Source organism: Agelaius tricolor, unplaced genomic scaffold (assembly GCF_023055355.1).
Source record: "Agelaius tricolor isolate 1412-34295 unplaced genomic scaffold, bAgeTri1.0.p SCAF_12, whole genome shotgun sequence".
In the NCBI taxonomy this organism is placed as follows: domain Eukaryota; kingdom Metazoa; phylum Chordata; class Aves; order Passeriformes; family Icteridae; genus Agelaius; species Agelaius tricolor.
In genome coordinates this window covers 22,212,411-22,228,250 of record NW_027269272.1, presented here as the reverse complement: position 1 = coordinate 22,228,250, position 15,840 = coordinate 22,212,411, and the positions used below count along the sequence as shown (strand labels likewise).

The following is a 15,840-nucleotide window of genomic DNA, read 5'->3' as shown; positions in this document are numbered from 1 at the left end:
CTGTAATTGTAACTTCCCCACAGGGAAGGAGGAAAGCACAAAGTAACTCCAGCTGTTCCCTCCTCCTGGGGCTGCAACAGTGCTGCAGCAGTGATATTCCACCCTGATCTGGGGTTGCCTGAAGTTTTCCAGAGTCACAGAGCTGCTCTCCTGAACAGAGTGCAGGGAGGCAAAACACAGGATACTACCCAAGCCTCGGGTCTGCAGTTGTATCTACAGCTGTAAAATTTAAGGACTGCTGATCTGCAGCCAGGATTTATTGCCCCAGTGCTGGGGAGGAGATTCCTTCCCTTTCAGCACAGCTACTCAGGCTGTGCCTCTGGGTGAAATTTGCCACTGTTGCTTCAGGGTTTAGTGAAATACTTGAGCACACTCAGTTACCTTAAATTTAATCTGATGCTACACATTCTGCTGGATCCAGACCTGATATCCTCCCTTGAAATTCCTCAGCTCCCATAGATTTCCAGTGAAAGATAAGGACATTGAACACCTCAGAAAATTCATCATACCTCAAAGACTTTGTCCCTGCATACGTAGTACTTGGGTTAGCTTCATCATTATAGCTGTTTGACTCCAGAGATAGAGGGTAGTGCTTCTCAGTGATGAAAAACAAGTTGAAGTGAGGCAGAAAAACCTGTGATAAATTAGTGTGGAGAGTGTTAATGGGGCCAAATGTCCTGAGTTTATTGAATTAGGGAAGTCAAACTAATTTTAAAATTAAGCCTAGAGAGTGGGAGACTAGATACCGTTGGCACAACAGAAAAGTCCTAATGGCTGTTGTCTCAGCACATTAGGAAAACACTGTCAAAGCTCTTGCTGACAAGATGCTTTCTCAGGGATTATTAATTATATTGCATTATTAGCCAGGCATGGTATGAGAACATATTTAGCATGTTACTAAAATGCAGTGACCATTTAGCTAATAAGTTTGACTTGGTCTTTTAAATTTTCTTAATGATTAGCAACTTAGTAAATCTGTAATGGTGAGAAATAAAAATAATGATTCAACAAGCTGTGTCTCAAGAACAAGTTTTAACTGGAACTTGAATGTAGCAAGGACAGATAAAGTGTACAGTCCTAATTATCAGCCTGATGGGACGAGACAAAAGTAAACATATCGTCAGATTTAACTAACTCTAATGACCCCGTCCTGTGCTGGCATATGGCTAAAGTGCTCTTGTGGTAGTAAAGCCCAGCTTGATCCTTCACTGCAGCCATGGGGAGGACAAAGGGCCAGCAATGCCTTACTCTGCTCATCCTGTCCCAGGCTGGAAGGAGAAAACTCCCTTACCTTCCACATAGCAGCTGCTGCAAGGAAACACAGCCTGACACTCCATTTTCCTTGGTGCCTCTGAACCCCCAGGCAGCTCTTCTGGGAAGTTCAGTGTTGTAGCTGTGGGCAGTGTTAATGCTGTGGGCTTTGTTAAACTGATTTATGTGCTGCGCTGCAGTAACTGGACTGGGCTTTCTATTGTCATTCACCAGTGACACAGGAAAACCAGGACTGACTGCTCAGTGTTGATCAGTAAGGCCCCTCACTGCTGAGCTGCTGGCAGAGTCACCGATGCCCCCCAGACAATAGGACAAAACTTAGCAGAAGTTTAGGAAATAATTTCGTACCCCCTGATCACAGGGAACCCAGCCTGGCTGGGCCCTCAGAGCAGCAGCAAATCTGCTTTGAAACCTCATTTCTCCCCAAATGCTCCTCCTACCTCTTGTGCTTACAGAGGCCCCAGTGCCAGGTTTTAGGCTGTACCAGCCCCATGCAAGCAGAGGTGCTTCACAGTGGGGTGAAGGGGGCAGTGTGGACAGCTAGGCCAGACACTGGTACCCCTCCAGTCAGGGTCCATCCCACCCAAAGCCAGCTGCCACTGGCTCCAGGGCTGCCTCCAACCCCAAGTCTCACCTCTGGACCACCTGTTTCAAAGGGATTTAGCTGAGGGCTTGCACAGCTTTTACCACCTGTGGAGCAAATGTGTCCTGCTAGGAAAATAGCTCCTATCTGGGATTGGATGTATGTCTGAGATGTACAGAGGGGGAAAAACAGCAGTACAAGCCATCACATGACATAGATGTTATCTTTTATCTAACAGACCTAGATAACAATGCTGATAGCAAGAGTCCTCTTTTTTTTTTCTCCTTTTTGTACATTCAGATAATCCATTGTATTTAACTTACAGTAAACACAGCCAGTGGAGAGCTTCTGAGCCTGCCGTGGGCATTGGTCTCACCTGGGGGGACCTGTGTGCAGCACACAGATGGACAGCTCCACACAGACCTGTGCCCCAACTCTGCTGCTCTCTTCTCATCCCTGGGATCTGGTTCCAGCAGCCCTGCACGCCCCGTGTCAGACCCAGGTCACCCACCACAGCAGCACATGACAGCACTGACCCAGTTCTCCTCTAGTTAAATCCCAGCAGTCACTCCAGCAAAACCTTTGGTGCAATCTCACTGCTTCAGTGCACACACCAGGGCCAGGCATTTCTGCCAGTGGGCCTTGTGGCTGCTCTTCTCATCACTTGGAAGTGACCAGAGTTTGCTGTAGGGTCTTAATACCAAGACAGTAAAGTCTACAAAGGAAAAAATTCAGGCACATGGAAAGGAGCATGAACCTCCCCTAAAACCAAACCTATAGCAGCATCCCATCCATTTTGTGTTTTTCATTATGCTCAATCCTCTGTTACATTTTGGCCACTGCTTCACCAGCAGCCATGGTGAGCACACAGTGACCAAGCAATGCTGGTGTTTCATCTCTAAATAAATAATGGGTTTCTACCCTGAGAAAGTTGCTAAAAAAGTAACCTGGTATCACAACATGGAACATGCAAATCTTAAAAGTCAAGCAGAGAGCAGGCTTTTACTATGGTTCCAAAATATGCCCCTAAAAAAGGAAGAAAAATCCTTGGAGTTTGATTCTGACACATAAAAATGTCTCATAAAGAAGCAAAAGGAGCAAAAACAAGGCTATGGAAACAGCATGACCTCCTGCTTGCACACTATCTTGGCTGAAGCACATCCAGCCAGCAAAATGCTAAGTGATGCAAAATGGGAATTAGGTAAGTGGCACCCTCCAGTTAACCTTCCAATACCCATTTCTTCTTTGGGTCATCATTAATTGTTGCTCTGTGAGCAGCCTGAGCCCTTGGCTGGACCTGGAGCCTGTGGGTCTTGAGTGCTGTATGAAAGGAAGGGAAGAAAGGTGCAGATGGGGAAGGAGGTGCCCTGGCAATGGTCACACCATGGAAGGGGTGGCAACAGGCTGGAGTCTCCTCACATGGAGGCCAAGAGTGCCCAGGTCTTTTGTGTGGTCAGTGTTGTGCTGTAGCAGTGAGAAGGGGGAGAGGAGAGCCTTCCTGGGAGGAAAGAGAGAGCTAAATAATTTGGCTGAAAGGTAGGAAAAGTGCCCATCAGCCCAGCCACAGTTTCTAAGATTCTCAAAAAAAATATTGCAACTGAAAAATCCTTATGAGATCAGACAGCATTTCCATAATGCACAGATAGAAAAGCAAGGGAAGTACATCCCAACCAGTTCAGGTGGGATCCCCCTGTCTTCCTCTGCAGAAGCAAGAGTAGGGGGTGTTTGGTCCAGCTGTTTTCCTTAGCACCTGGGGTGACCAGTGCTGTGTGCTGGTGGCACAACTGCATGAGCAGTTGGATTTTAAAGGCACCACGTCACTCAGCAGAATGAAGCAGAGATGGGGATAAAAAAGTGAAGACATGAGGCTGCAGCATCAGCCAGCCCCTCTGTCCTTCATTTCAGCTAAGAGACAGCCCTGCTCAATGCTGTCTAGTAAGATCACTGTCCCACTGGGCTCTTCCAGTAGGGCATTGAGATGGACATGTATCGCACTCCTCCTGTCCTTTCCCTAGCTCTTCCTGCAGCCCAGTTGTCCCAAATGTCTCAGAGTAAAATTCCAGGTTAGCACCTGTGGCTGGGAGGTGTGAACCGCAGCAGCCAGAAGAAATCCAATGGATGGGTCCTCCTGGTCTGCCAGCTGCAAGGATTTTGTGAAATGAGACTTTTGCCCAACATTCTTCCCATGGTGCCTGAAGGAGGTGCACACCCAGTCCCTCCTTTCTGGGTGCATGGGATGTCTATGCCTCCTCGCTGCGTCGCAGGTCTTGCAGCTCAGTCATGGCTTTGGCTGAGAGCTTCTTGCGGCGGAACACGGCTGCAATCTCCTCAAAGGACTTTCCTTTCGTCTCCGGCACTCTGAAGTGCGCAAACAGGAAGAAGATGAGGAGCAGACCCGCGAAGATTGCAAACACGTATGGTCCACACAGATCCTGCAGTGGGAAAGTGGGAACAGGGAGACCCACCATCAGCACCACAGGCATGGCTTCCCCTTCCCACCCCAGCTGGCTGAGGTGTGCCCAGCCAGACTAGGGGATGGAAATCTGGGAGGCACATTCACATGGGATCGTGCCAGTCGTTTATTTGTATGGGTTAAGAGATTTCTTACTGCTATGTACTGGAAGCACATTCCCACGATGAAGTTGCAGGCCCAGTTGCAGAAGCCGGCGACAGCGATGGCGGCAGGGCGCGGGCCCTGGCTGAACAGCTCGGCTACGATAAACCAGGGGATGGGCCCAGGCCCCACTTCGAAGAAGATGACGAAGAGGAAGATTGCGACCATGCTGACGTAGCTCATCCAGGCAAACTTGCTCTGCAAGAGGTTGGTGTTACAGTCCCCAAGTAACTCTCATTAATTATCACCAATTACTTTATTTAGGTTTGTTTTTCAGAAATTTCTTTCTATTCAGACAAAGGGGAACTGGACATGAATAATTAAGGTTTTAAACTCTTGTGCCAGGTGCTGTCTGGGCATGTGGTGCCAGCATTGCTGCCTGGAGGAGCTCACAGCCATCAGCTCAGCTGTTACTTTGAGCCCTCTCCTTGCCTGCAGCTCAGCAAAATGAGGCAGAATGGCACCCTTTAATAACCAGGGTGTCCAGCAAAGGAGGCCACCCCTTATTTGCTTTTTCATCTTGACGGGGCTTGCAGCGATAGTTTGGACTGATTTTGATGGGATCTTTTCTTGTTTTCAAACCAGGGAGAAAAAATGGAGAGAAATCCTTACCAGGAGCACAAGCCCAACTGTCATGGCCACGGCACTGACTAACATGCCCATCAAACCTGCCAGGAACAGGGACCGCCTGCCCGCCTTCTCCACCAGAAAGACCTGTGGAAACACATGCAGGAGCTCAGTGTCCAGCACCACCACTCTCAGTGTCAGATCCATTAGCAATAACCAACCTGTTACCACTGCCACATTTTTGCTCTTTTGTTCTTCTTTTAGCTCTAGTGGTACAGATTTATGTGCTGGTTTCCAAGTGTCAGAAACTCTGCTGGCAGCTGCTGGGGAGCCTGACTGAGCAGTCACCCTGCCAAGGGCAAGGCAAAGGCACACACACTCAGAGCCCATGCTTTTCCAAGCTCTCAAGACTTCCCACTGCTCCTACACATGAATTGCTGACTGTGGACTTTCTCTCTCTCTCTCCCTTTTCATTTTTTCTTCCAGGAACTAAAAACTTACTAGGTCTGCATTAGTTTGAAATCAGGCTTCAAAATGTAGCACAATTCAGGTCACATCATGGGCCATTGCACCTTGCCTGTCCTAAGGCAGGGATAGTTGTGTAGCAGCTGTAGTCAGGATTTTTCCTCCAATCACTCCCAAACTTTTTTTGCTTCACTGGTAGTCACAAAGCTTAGTTTGCTCCTTCTCAGCTCCTCTTGGTGGGCTCCAGCCATGTGACCCAGCTTTTACCTAAGTCTGTACCAGACACCTCACCCAACGGGGAGCTGTAGGTCCCTCCAGAGGACAGTGCAGCTGTCCTGGCCTAACCATGCAGCAGCCTCTGAGGCTGCCTGCTCCTTCCCCTCTGCTTGAAAGGACACCTCTGGCCAGCAGCCCCACCTTTGCTGCCATTACAGCCATGATTTACACTTCCCAGAGACCGTCTCTGTTGCTGAAGGCAGTTCATGTGCTGACATGTGAAGTTGCAGAGGATGAGTCTCTGCTCCCTTCTCCCCTTGCCAAGGTCCACCCAGCTGTCAGCACTTCTGCCTTTTGATCGGGTCTGTCATTTATTGACAAAAGCAGGTAATTTTTAAGTGCTCGTGGACAAAAGAAGCAAAGAGCAAATGCCCAAGGCTGCAAGTACCACAGCCCTGGGGATGGAGCTGCAGGGCACCCTCCATGCTGAAGAAAGTCTTCTTCCAGCTGCACACCTCTGTGCCTCCTTTCATAATAAACATCCCATTTTGTCCCCATAGACAAAATGGACTTTTTCTGAAAACTACAATGGACTTTCTCTAAGGCAGGTTTACTCCAGGATGTCCTCTCTCACACATACTGGAGTACAAGTGGTTTAGGTTGGAAGGGACCTTAAAGATCATCCAATTTCAACCCTCTGTCATAGGCAGGGACACCTTCCACAAGACCAAGCCTGGTCTTGGACAGTTCAGGGATGGGGCATCCACAACCTCTCTAAGAAACCTGTGCCAGTGCCTCACCACCCTCACAGACAAGAATTTCTTTCTAATATCTAATCAAATCTTCCTCTCCGTCAGTTTAAAATTGTCTCCTTGTCCTAAATCTCTTGGAGCTGTGTAATTCTGCCTTGCAGCCAGTCCTGCATCATGTTGGTGAAAGTTCTTTAGTCCCTAAATCTCTAGAGAGATATGAGGGAAATAGGCCTGGCATTTCCTGATCTTATATTAATGGCCACATTATAAAACTAATTGCCAGCTGATAGGAATTGTGTTAATCCTCTCAAGAGAGAGACAAATGAAGGGAAGGTCTGTGGAAACAGAACCCTCCTTTTATTGCTGCAGAGCCCTGCATAGATAGGATGAGGATAGGTGCTGGATTACTTTTATTGCTGTGGAATAGCCTTTGGATATCACTCGTGCAGGTGCTATGTACATACAGAAAACAGTTTGAAAGATAACAGGTAAGAGCAGACTGGGAGCTGGTGACTTCCCCATCGGAGCCCCCATCCCCTGCCTGCTTCCTGGGGAAATAGGACCTGCAGAATTGCAGTCTCAAGGGCAGCTTTTCCTTTAGGGGGAAATGCAGAGTTTTTAGAGCTGCCCTGAACAGAGTAGTGCAGTTTCCACTCACGAGGCATTTAGCAGTGCAGATCAATAGCCACATGCTCTATGTCAAGGCTTGAATTTTCAAATTCAACTTTCCCAGGGAATGATTTTTCCCTGTAAGGTGTTCAGGGTCAGTCCAGCAACACTGCAAATCCCAGCTCCAGGATAAAATCATGTTTCAAAACCACGTTGTACCTTATGTGTCTTTGTAGTCCAGGGGGCAGCAGTATTTACTTACAGAGATAACAGTGAAGACCGTGTTCACCACTCCAACGCCGATGGTTGCATAAACTGGTTGGTCAACCCCAGCTCTCTCGAAAATGTTTGTGGAGTAGTAAAAGATCTATCAGAATACATCAGGATGAAGGATTAGGCAACAGGGCTGTTGAAACTTTTTGTTCTCATGAGGGAAGAGTTGCACTTGCTTGGCTGAGATGTGGCGCAATTTAATTATGATTAATTTTTCAACTTTTAATGGCTTGTTATGATTAAAGCTGAAAATTTCATAGGAGCCTGAGGGAGTTAAAAATCCTGTTGAAATTCTCCACTTGAACTACTGCATTTGCACATTAAATCTGTTTTCTTCTGTCTAGTCTGTTTAATCTTAAAATCCAGATCACCAGCACTGAGCACTCAAGACAAATATCTTAGTATGACCAAGTTTTACATTAATTTTAAAATATTCTCATTGCAATGACTCCCATTTCTTTCTTCTCTCCAAGAATAAGGTGATTCCTTTTTAGTGAAAGTTAAGGGCAGGAGGTAAAGGGTGACTGGTGGATGGGATGGGCATGGCCTGGAGCCAGGTAGGCTGGACATCCCTCTGTGCTCCTTAATGCTTCTGGGTATCAAATGGATTTCTGGTATTCCAGGAGGTAATGTAAAAGTTATTTAGTTAAAAAGGGCTATAAAATAGTGATTCTGGGGTGAGCATGATGTCATTAAAGAGAGCAAATTGTTGACAAACTTGGGTAGGGGAGGGTCATGGGAGGGCTCAGCATGGGCCTGCTGTGCCAGCTGCTTTTGTGCTGGACTCCCTCCCACCCCTCTCCCCTCCTGCTTGGAAGGGACCCAGGAGCCCACTGTGGCCATGGGAAATCCTTCTTCCATCCCTGCATGGCTTGGATGGGGCCAGAGCTGCCTTTTCATGCTCAGCATGGATCTCTTGAGAGGCAAACATTTTGGGGAGACTCACCGCATTGATTCCCGAGAACTGCTGGGATATTTGCACCATCAGCGCCACAATGACAGCCTGCCTGTACTTGGAAGAGGTGAAAAGCTGTCTTATGGACACTTTCTTTTCACTAGCAGCTTCTTGCTTTTCCTTTTCCATCTCTTCAATCTCTTTCATTGGATCACAGTTTCCTCTAAGCCTTTTCAAATCTTAGGGAAAAAAAAGATTGACATTTTATTTTCAGCGGTAGATAAGTTGTATATGTAAGGACAAGAATCTCTTTAGGCAAAACTCAAGGTAAGCCAAGGATCCAGGATGCGTCTGCTCAGTCAGGAGCAGCAGCACATCAGCTCTGCAACAGCCCTGAGATCACTCTCAAGCCTCATCCCTCAGCAGTGCTGCTTAGTCCCATGCAAATGTCTCAATAGTTTTTGATCCAGAGCTAGTTTGTATCTCAGCACCTCAGAGCATGAGATGGAGCAACCACAGTCACGTGAGTCCTCAGCCAGGATTTTCCCTCTCTGTTTTGTACTATGTAAATTATAAAAACAACTCTAGACAAGCCCAGAATGTCTTTCTTACTTTTTTTAGCTTCCTCCACCTTCCCCAGTTTGATGTAAAGATATCGGGGGCTCTCAGGGCACAGTAAGAGCAGGAAGAACTGCAGCAGGGCAGCCACACCAGACAGACCGAGGAGCAGGGGCCACATCTCGTCATTGCCCAGCAGAAAGTCCAGTCCAAGGATCTGGAATAATTGAGTCATATTTGAATGGATCATTTTGCACCCTAAGAAGAGAAAGCAATTGACCACTATGGTGTTTTGAAGTGACAAGCTGGGGGAAAACTAGAAGCAAATACCAACTCTTTTTCTGGATGTGTTTGTTTTCTGTACATTTATGTGCCCACCTTTGTAGCTGGGACTTGTGCCATGGTGAGCTGATGGGGGCTTCGGGCTCCCTACTTCCCTGATGAAGCCATTTTTGAGAACCTGATTATCAGGGGCCTCATGCTCAGGATCCAGCCTGACACTGATGAGATGCTGAAAAAAATTCTTCAGGGACAGGAGAAATTGTTTGCAGAAGCATTTTTTTATTTCTTGAGAAGTTTGTTAAGACACCTCTTACTGAAGGCAGGGGCTTAACCCCATTAAAACAGATTGTTTTGCACACTCCTTCAGTTTTGGGGTGGAATGGTGAACAATAGCCCAGTATATCACTATGGTCCTCCTATTCTCTGAAGCACCCTGTCTGGATGTGTGTGTTTTCCTGCTTACCTGGCTGAAGAGGATGCCTGTGACGATTGCGAGCTGGTGCAGCGTCCCCAGCGCTCCTCGAAGGGCCGTGGGAGAGACCTCGCTGACATACATGGGCACAAGTCCAGAGGAGAGCCCTGCACCGAGCACACGGGGCTGTCACCTCTTCTAGACACAGCTCAGCAACCAGCAGAAACCACTTCCCAAACGGGAAAGGAGGATGGAGCCCGTGTGCTGCACCCCACACCCCACCAAGCCCCTCACACCTGGCTGGGAACCACCTGCACCTTGGAAAGGTGCTGGGATGTCCCTGCATTCAGAGCCCCAAACTGGGAAGCCTTTTTACTTGAACACACACATCAGAACACAGGGCAGGGATTACCTGCTGTAGTTATCACAGGGCAAAGATCCTTCTTAAAACTTGCCTTGAAACCTCAGAGTGGAGTATTGTATTTGCATACCAGTAACAGTATAGAGAGCTGTTATTTCCAAGCTAATTCTAATGTAATTCCCAATTATTTGCTGGCTATAGCCTCTCAATGCACAGTGGTCCTGTGCTGTCTGCCTAGGGAACATGTTAACCAGCCTGGCTTGTGGTGTGCTCTTGCAGAGGCCACCAGCAAGAGATCCTTGAGATACAGAGGGACCTGCTCCTTTCAGGATGTGTAAAATGAAGATACGATAGAGCCAACCCAAACACTTTTGGGAAAGATCCTAGATCAAGAAGGGCAGATGTAGGGAGAAGAGGGAAATTCCCATCTGTGAAAACCCTTCTGAACTAAGAAAAGGATTAAAAAATCTGGGATACTCTGAACTGCAGCCCTGGACACGCCAGCAGGGATCTGCTTTCAGTGGCTGAGCCAGCCTGGACTCACCGCAGTACAGCCCCGTGACCGCTCTCCCGGAGATGATGAGGATATGGGATGGCCCAAATTTCGCCAGCCCCATGAGGAGGTTCCCAGCAATGGAGAGCACGTTCACCACCAGCATGGCTTTCACTCTGCAAGGCAGCAGCAGCACAGCTCCTCTGGCACCTCACTCAGCCAAAGCAGCCATTGCAACACACAAGAGGAACTGTGAAGTCACTTAATCAGTACTACAGGGGAAAAACAATGATAGCAGGTGCTGCAAAATACAGGGACCAGGGTACAATCAGAGTAGGTAAAATGATATTATAAATGATACTTTACATCCTGTGCAAATACCATGCAGATGTCCTCCTTTTCTTTTTGCCATGGAAAGAGAAGGGGAAATTCAGAGCTTAATCAAGGCTGCTCATCAGCTGCTCTCTAAAATGCTCAAGTTGCAATAACATGTCTGAATTGTAACTGAGGATTTGGAAAAGCCCAACCTCTATGATGGTTTAAACAGTATTTTGGAAGTTGAGAGGGTATTTTTCCTTTTTTCCTAAATTGCTGAAAATAACTCAAATGATATTTCTACAGGGGGGAAATGGTTCTATGAGAAAAAAATCAATCAGAAGGGTTTGGGCTGTGGCCCAGAGTCAGAGCACACACGAGCCTCTCACCTCCCGAGCCGGTCGCCGATCCAGCCCACGGTGAAGGAGGAGACCATGCCCCCGATGGCGAACACGGACACGGACAGGGACCAGTACATGGTCAGGATGTGTGGGGTGGCAGCGAGGTCCTCGCTGATGTCAGCTGGGGGTGGGAGTGTGCCCTCTGTGCCAGCCTGGAGGACCGTGCCATCCTCCCCAGAGCCATTGGTGGCGTATCTGTCTGGGGAGACAATGCCCAGCACGCGCCCGTAATGTGCTTCTATCACCTGTGACAGGTCAAGAAGAAAAACGCTGTCAGCTGAGATCTATAACCACCCCAGCCCCTGTTTTGGATTTTTTTCTGCCTCAGAAAAAGATTTGCATTGCAGGCTCTGCAGAGGTAAAGTCCTGGGGTCCCCCAGCTCCACAACACCCAGACCACAGAGGGAAGGGCCATGAGGGTAGGCACAAAGCATTCCCCCTCCTGGGGCTGGGCTGAGCTGGTGTTTGGATTTGGCACTGGATTTGGTGCAGGGGTGCAGTCCCTTGGCTCAGGCACAGGGACTGTGTTGCAGTGGGGACAGCTCCATGCAGAACCCCACTCCTTTCCCTGAGGAAGTGCCAACGGAGGGTCCTGGCCATGTTCTCACCCCACTGCCCTGTCCCCTGTTCTGTGGGAGAAACTGCCTGGGAAGGGACAGAGCCCTCCTGAGGGCTTTTGCAAGGGACAAACTGGCCCTGGCTGCCCTGAAGCTGTAGTTCCTTGGCCATGCACAGCTTGAGGGGCTCAACTTACCTTCTGGGGGGCATTGATGACCCCCAGGCTGTAGCCATACTGGAAGAAGCCCAACACTGCAGTGAAGACGGAGAGGATCAATGTTCCCGTGAGGTGCTGGAAGCAAACAACAACCTCATCATATTATCCTAGTAGTGCCAGAACTGGGGGAGGTCTGCATCCTACCCCTGTCCCAGGGGACCCTGCAGGTCAGTGGGCCGGGACAGTGGCATCCAGGGATGCTGCTGCAGCAGCACAGGTGCTTGGCTTGCTCCAAAGGAGAAGGAAAGCCCATGGGGACAGGCAAGATCAGGCCCCCAGGGCAGAGTGGTGTTGCCCCACAATGACACCCCAGCTCTCCCTGCTGCACTGCCCGTCCTGGCCCTGGAGCTCGTGGGAGCCAAAGCTCTGCTCAGTACAGAGGTGCAAGAAGCAGCAGCAGCAGCAGCAGCAGCAGCAGCAGCAGCAGCAGCAGCAGCAGCAGCAGATGATGTTGTTCCCCATTCCCATCCCTGGAGCACAACAGCTGGGGTAAAAAACACTGAAAGGGTGTTTTTCAGCAGCACTGTTTAAAGCATTTCTTCCTTCCATCACAGTTAAAGTTATCCAATGAGCTAACAGAGCTCTTAAAAATAAAAAATAGCCCCTTGGCCCTTTTCCCCTTTGCCCCTGTGCACAATTAATTAGTGGAGGGGATTTTTTTTTTCAGTTGGTTTTGGTTTTGGCAAGGGATTGCTCATTGCTGGGGTCCTGCAGAAATTCTAGTAATTTCACTGGAAAGTCTAGTGCAAAAATACCAGCAAGCCATGATTACCTTCTCTGTCTGCATTTTCCTTTTCTCATCCACCCCGCAGCTCCTCCGCTCTCCTTCTGGGAACAGTCACTGTCCTGGGCTGCAGAGCAAGGTGAGGGCTTGGGCAGGGAAGGAAGGACAGCAGAGCTGGGATGGAGGCAGGAAAACGGGCTGGTGCTTGGAGAGATGGGACTATATCAACTCTGGAGTTAATGAGAAACCCAAGTCTTCCACGCATTATTTGGCCACTGCTCAGCTCAAAGCAGCCACCACCAATCCCCGTGTTTGGGACACACACGAAACAATGAGAGACCTGTAAGGACATAGAGTGGATCTGGAAAATTCAAATGATCCAGTCACAGGGGTGGTTTGGGGCTGTCCCTCAGCTGAACAGTTGGAATGTGACGTGCCAGGGGCTTGAGCCTGTTTTGAGATGCTCAACACCTACCTCAGCTTTTGTGCTTTGCGTGCATGTCACATCACAATCCTCTTGCTGAATTAGGGAGAAGAAACCTCTCCAGCACATGTAGGAAAGCAGCTAGAAAATGACTAAGAGTTTTATTTTAATAGCACCTGCTTTAAAATATATTCATGTGTGTATATCACATTCAGAGCCACATATAAACACAGATGTATACAGGTCTCTCTGTGGATCCATACACAGACACCTGCATACACAGAGCCCCCTCAGCAGGCAGCTCTAATGCTATCAGAGGAGATAGCTGTGTGTGTATATGGATATAGAACACAACAAAATTACCCAGAATATTACATTAAAAGATGCTTTCATTAAAAATCCTACAGTGGTGTGAACAGTGAGCCTTTCAGCACCACCAGCTGATGGCTGTGCTGTCAAATATTGTGGATTCTGGGAAATGCTGCCAAATACTACTGATGCTGCCAAATACTTTTGCGTTAGCTCACTCGGCTTTCACGAACTTTGCACATCTGCCCAAGCTGGTCTGAGCTGGTCTTGCTCGGGCTTGGGATTTGCTGTCCTTGACATGGTCAGAGAGAGGAGCTGCAGGGCCGGGGTGGGGGGGTACGGTGGCATCCTTAGCGGCAGCAGACCGTGCCAAAGTCTGAGTCAGCCGGGAAGGTGATTAATGCTGATTAAAGTCATTATCTTCCAGATCAGCCCCTGATGGGTTCAGCAGCCAAGCTGCAGCACTCATTGGATGATGCTCTCAGTCAGCCAGGCTTCACATGGGCACAAAATGTACTTTCTACAGAGGAAGAGCAAGAGAAAAAACAACAAAGATGAGTGTAAGACCACTAATCTTTGCACTGGTCTCCAGAAAGGTAAAACTTTAACTGGGAGAGGAAAGTTCATTACATTAAGCAGGCTTTGATTCCAGCCACAGCGCCTGCATTCCCCTCTAGGGCTGGTGTAGCTGTGACAGGAAGGGCCCCAAGTCTGAGCTTTTTAGTTTTCCCCAATATTTGTCCTTCCTGCTGAGATCTCTGCCAATGGTGTTTGTTTGCTCTACGTGTGTGGATACCCAGGCATTTACAAGCAGTTTCTTTGCATTGCAGTTAAATACCTTCACAATGGAACTGTCAGGATCTGACAATTACCAGGCTGCTAAGGCTTGAGTCAGAAAACAAATGGGGGCCCTGACCCAAGACCAAACCTTCAGGCACTGTGAAAACCCTGCCAGGACACATGTCCCCCTCCAGGATTCCCATGTACCCCTCAGGGATCCCCATCCTGTTACAGGTGCCTGGCACAAAGAGCTTTCCCTCCCTATTCTTCCCAGGCTACTGGAACTGGAGGGATCAAAGGCACCAACAAACCATGAGCAGGGTGGCCTTTCCATGTCCTGCCCACTGCTGCTTAGAGCAGAGCCTTCCTGGAATCCAGCTTCCTGGGATGGGGTGTGGAGCAGCTGGACAGTGCTGGGAGGCTGGGTGAACATCGATCACCTCCCCAGGAGCTGCCCTTCCACTTCCATGGAAACTTGGGATGCCAAAGGCTGGAAGCCCCACAGCCACACATATCCCTTGGCCAGGTCTGCTGGCAAAAGGCATGGAGCTATCCTGGGGTTTTCCTGGCCCCTCTTCCCCTCCCTGCCAGGCAAGATGCTGCAACCCAGTGCCAGGGCTGCCTCACCTCTGCCTCTGAGGTGGTGCCAGCTGGGCTGTGACACACTCCTCCTCAGCTTGGCCCCAGGCAATTTAGTGTTTAACATACTGAACTCTCAGTGGCACTAACAGACTCCAGACTCTGTAATTCTCTGCACAGGGATGTGGATGTGGTGACTAGCAGAGGCCAGCTTTAAGCTGGTCCCGAGGCTCATGGATGGGAAAGGTTGGTGTGTAGATCTTCCTCTCACTGCAATCACTTTCCAAAGGGACCAATTGTTAGCTTGGTAGAGAGAAGCAGAGTGTTCCTACAGGATAAAGAACCAGGATGAATGACCAACCCATCAAATCTCTTGCACACATGAGAGCCAGTTGTGATCCCAGTCCAGAGGGTGCAGAGAGTGGCACAGCACAGCCCAGAGCAACACTGAGCCATCCCATGGCTGGAGAGCCTGGCCAGGCAGTGTTCAGGTGATTGGCAAATAACAGGGTCTGCATTATTGCTAATGCTTTAGTTAAATAATAAAGTGCAAGAACTGTGCATAATGTTAGACAGAATTGCCACGCTTATTGCCTACTCTGTGTTGTGTGTAGTGTAATTGGTGGTGTTGATAATCTAACTATGTGTGATAAAAGCAATGGGCTTCAGTTTATGGTGGGGCTCTGCTTTGGAACAGCTGAACACACTTGTCACCTCAGTGGAAGGAATTCAAAGATTCCAGAGGGGCTGTGAGGCTATACCCAGGTGCTGGGGCAATTTGCACATCCATTTTACTGCTCTGGGTCATTCAGAGACAGCTTTGATGTTAAAAAAAAAAGGAAAAGTATGCCATAAACCAAAACAAAACAAAGGAAAAAAGGTAGATTGGGTCTGCAAGACACTGGCTCTCAAAGAGCAAGCTGATGTAGCACATCAGTGGCTGGCACAAAACACAAAATTAGGTTCTTTCATTTCTCCTCTCTAAGCACATCAGCTGGGGCAGGCAGCAGTGCTGAGGCCACATGAGAGACAGCAGCTGAGGCTGATAAAACACATTTAGGAGAGAGAATTCAGTGCATTTACAGCACTGCTGTAAAGATACCAGAGGTTAATGAGCCCCTTCCCACCCCCCATCTCTGGGTGGTGCAGTATCTCCCAGAGGAGAAAAACTGGGAAGCAAT

The 15,840-nt window shown here is 48.6% G+C and overlaps 1 protein-coding gene across 1 annotated transcript; it reads right to left on the bottom strand.

Annotated features, from left to right (window-relative positions):
• Positions 1–211: 211 nt before the first annotated feature.
• SLC2A2 (solute carrier family 2 member 2) lies at positions 212–9,665 on the bottom strand. Its single transcript, XM_071438076.1, has 7 exons — positions 9,550–9,665; positions 8,859–9,021; positions 8,298–8,485; positions 7,341–7,445; positions 5,082–5,183; positions 4,464–4,667; positions 212–4,287 (listed from the first exon to the last, which is right to left on the bottom strand). Exons 1-7 carry the CDS (start codon positions 9,640–9,642, stop codon positions 4,096–4,098), a joined length of 1,047 nt encoding a protein of 348 aa, XP_071294177.1. The 5' UTR covers positions 9,643–9,665; the 3' UTR covers positions 212–4,095.
• Between the last annotated feature and the right edge of the window lie 6,175 nt (positions 9,666–15,840).

Bases quoted from the DNA above. Each gene is read 5' to 3' on its own strand.
- SLC2A2 (XM_071438076.1), bottom strand. From the start codon at position 9,642: ATGTATGTCAGCGAGGTCTCTCCCACGGCCCTTCGAGGAGCGCTGGGG. The intron at 4,668-5,081 runs GTAAGGATTTCT...AACCTCTTGCAG, and splicing joins CAGTTGGGCTTGTGCTCCTG to AGCAAGTTTGCCTGGATGAG. The intron at 4,288-4,463 runs GTAAGAAATCTC...TTCCCACTGCAG, and splicing joins TGTGCTTCCAGTACATAGCA to GATCTGTGTGGACCATACGT.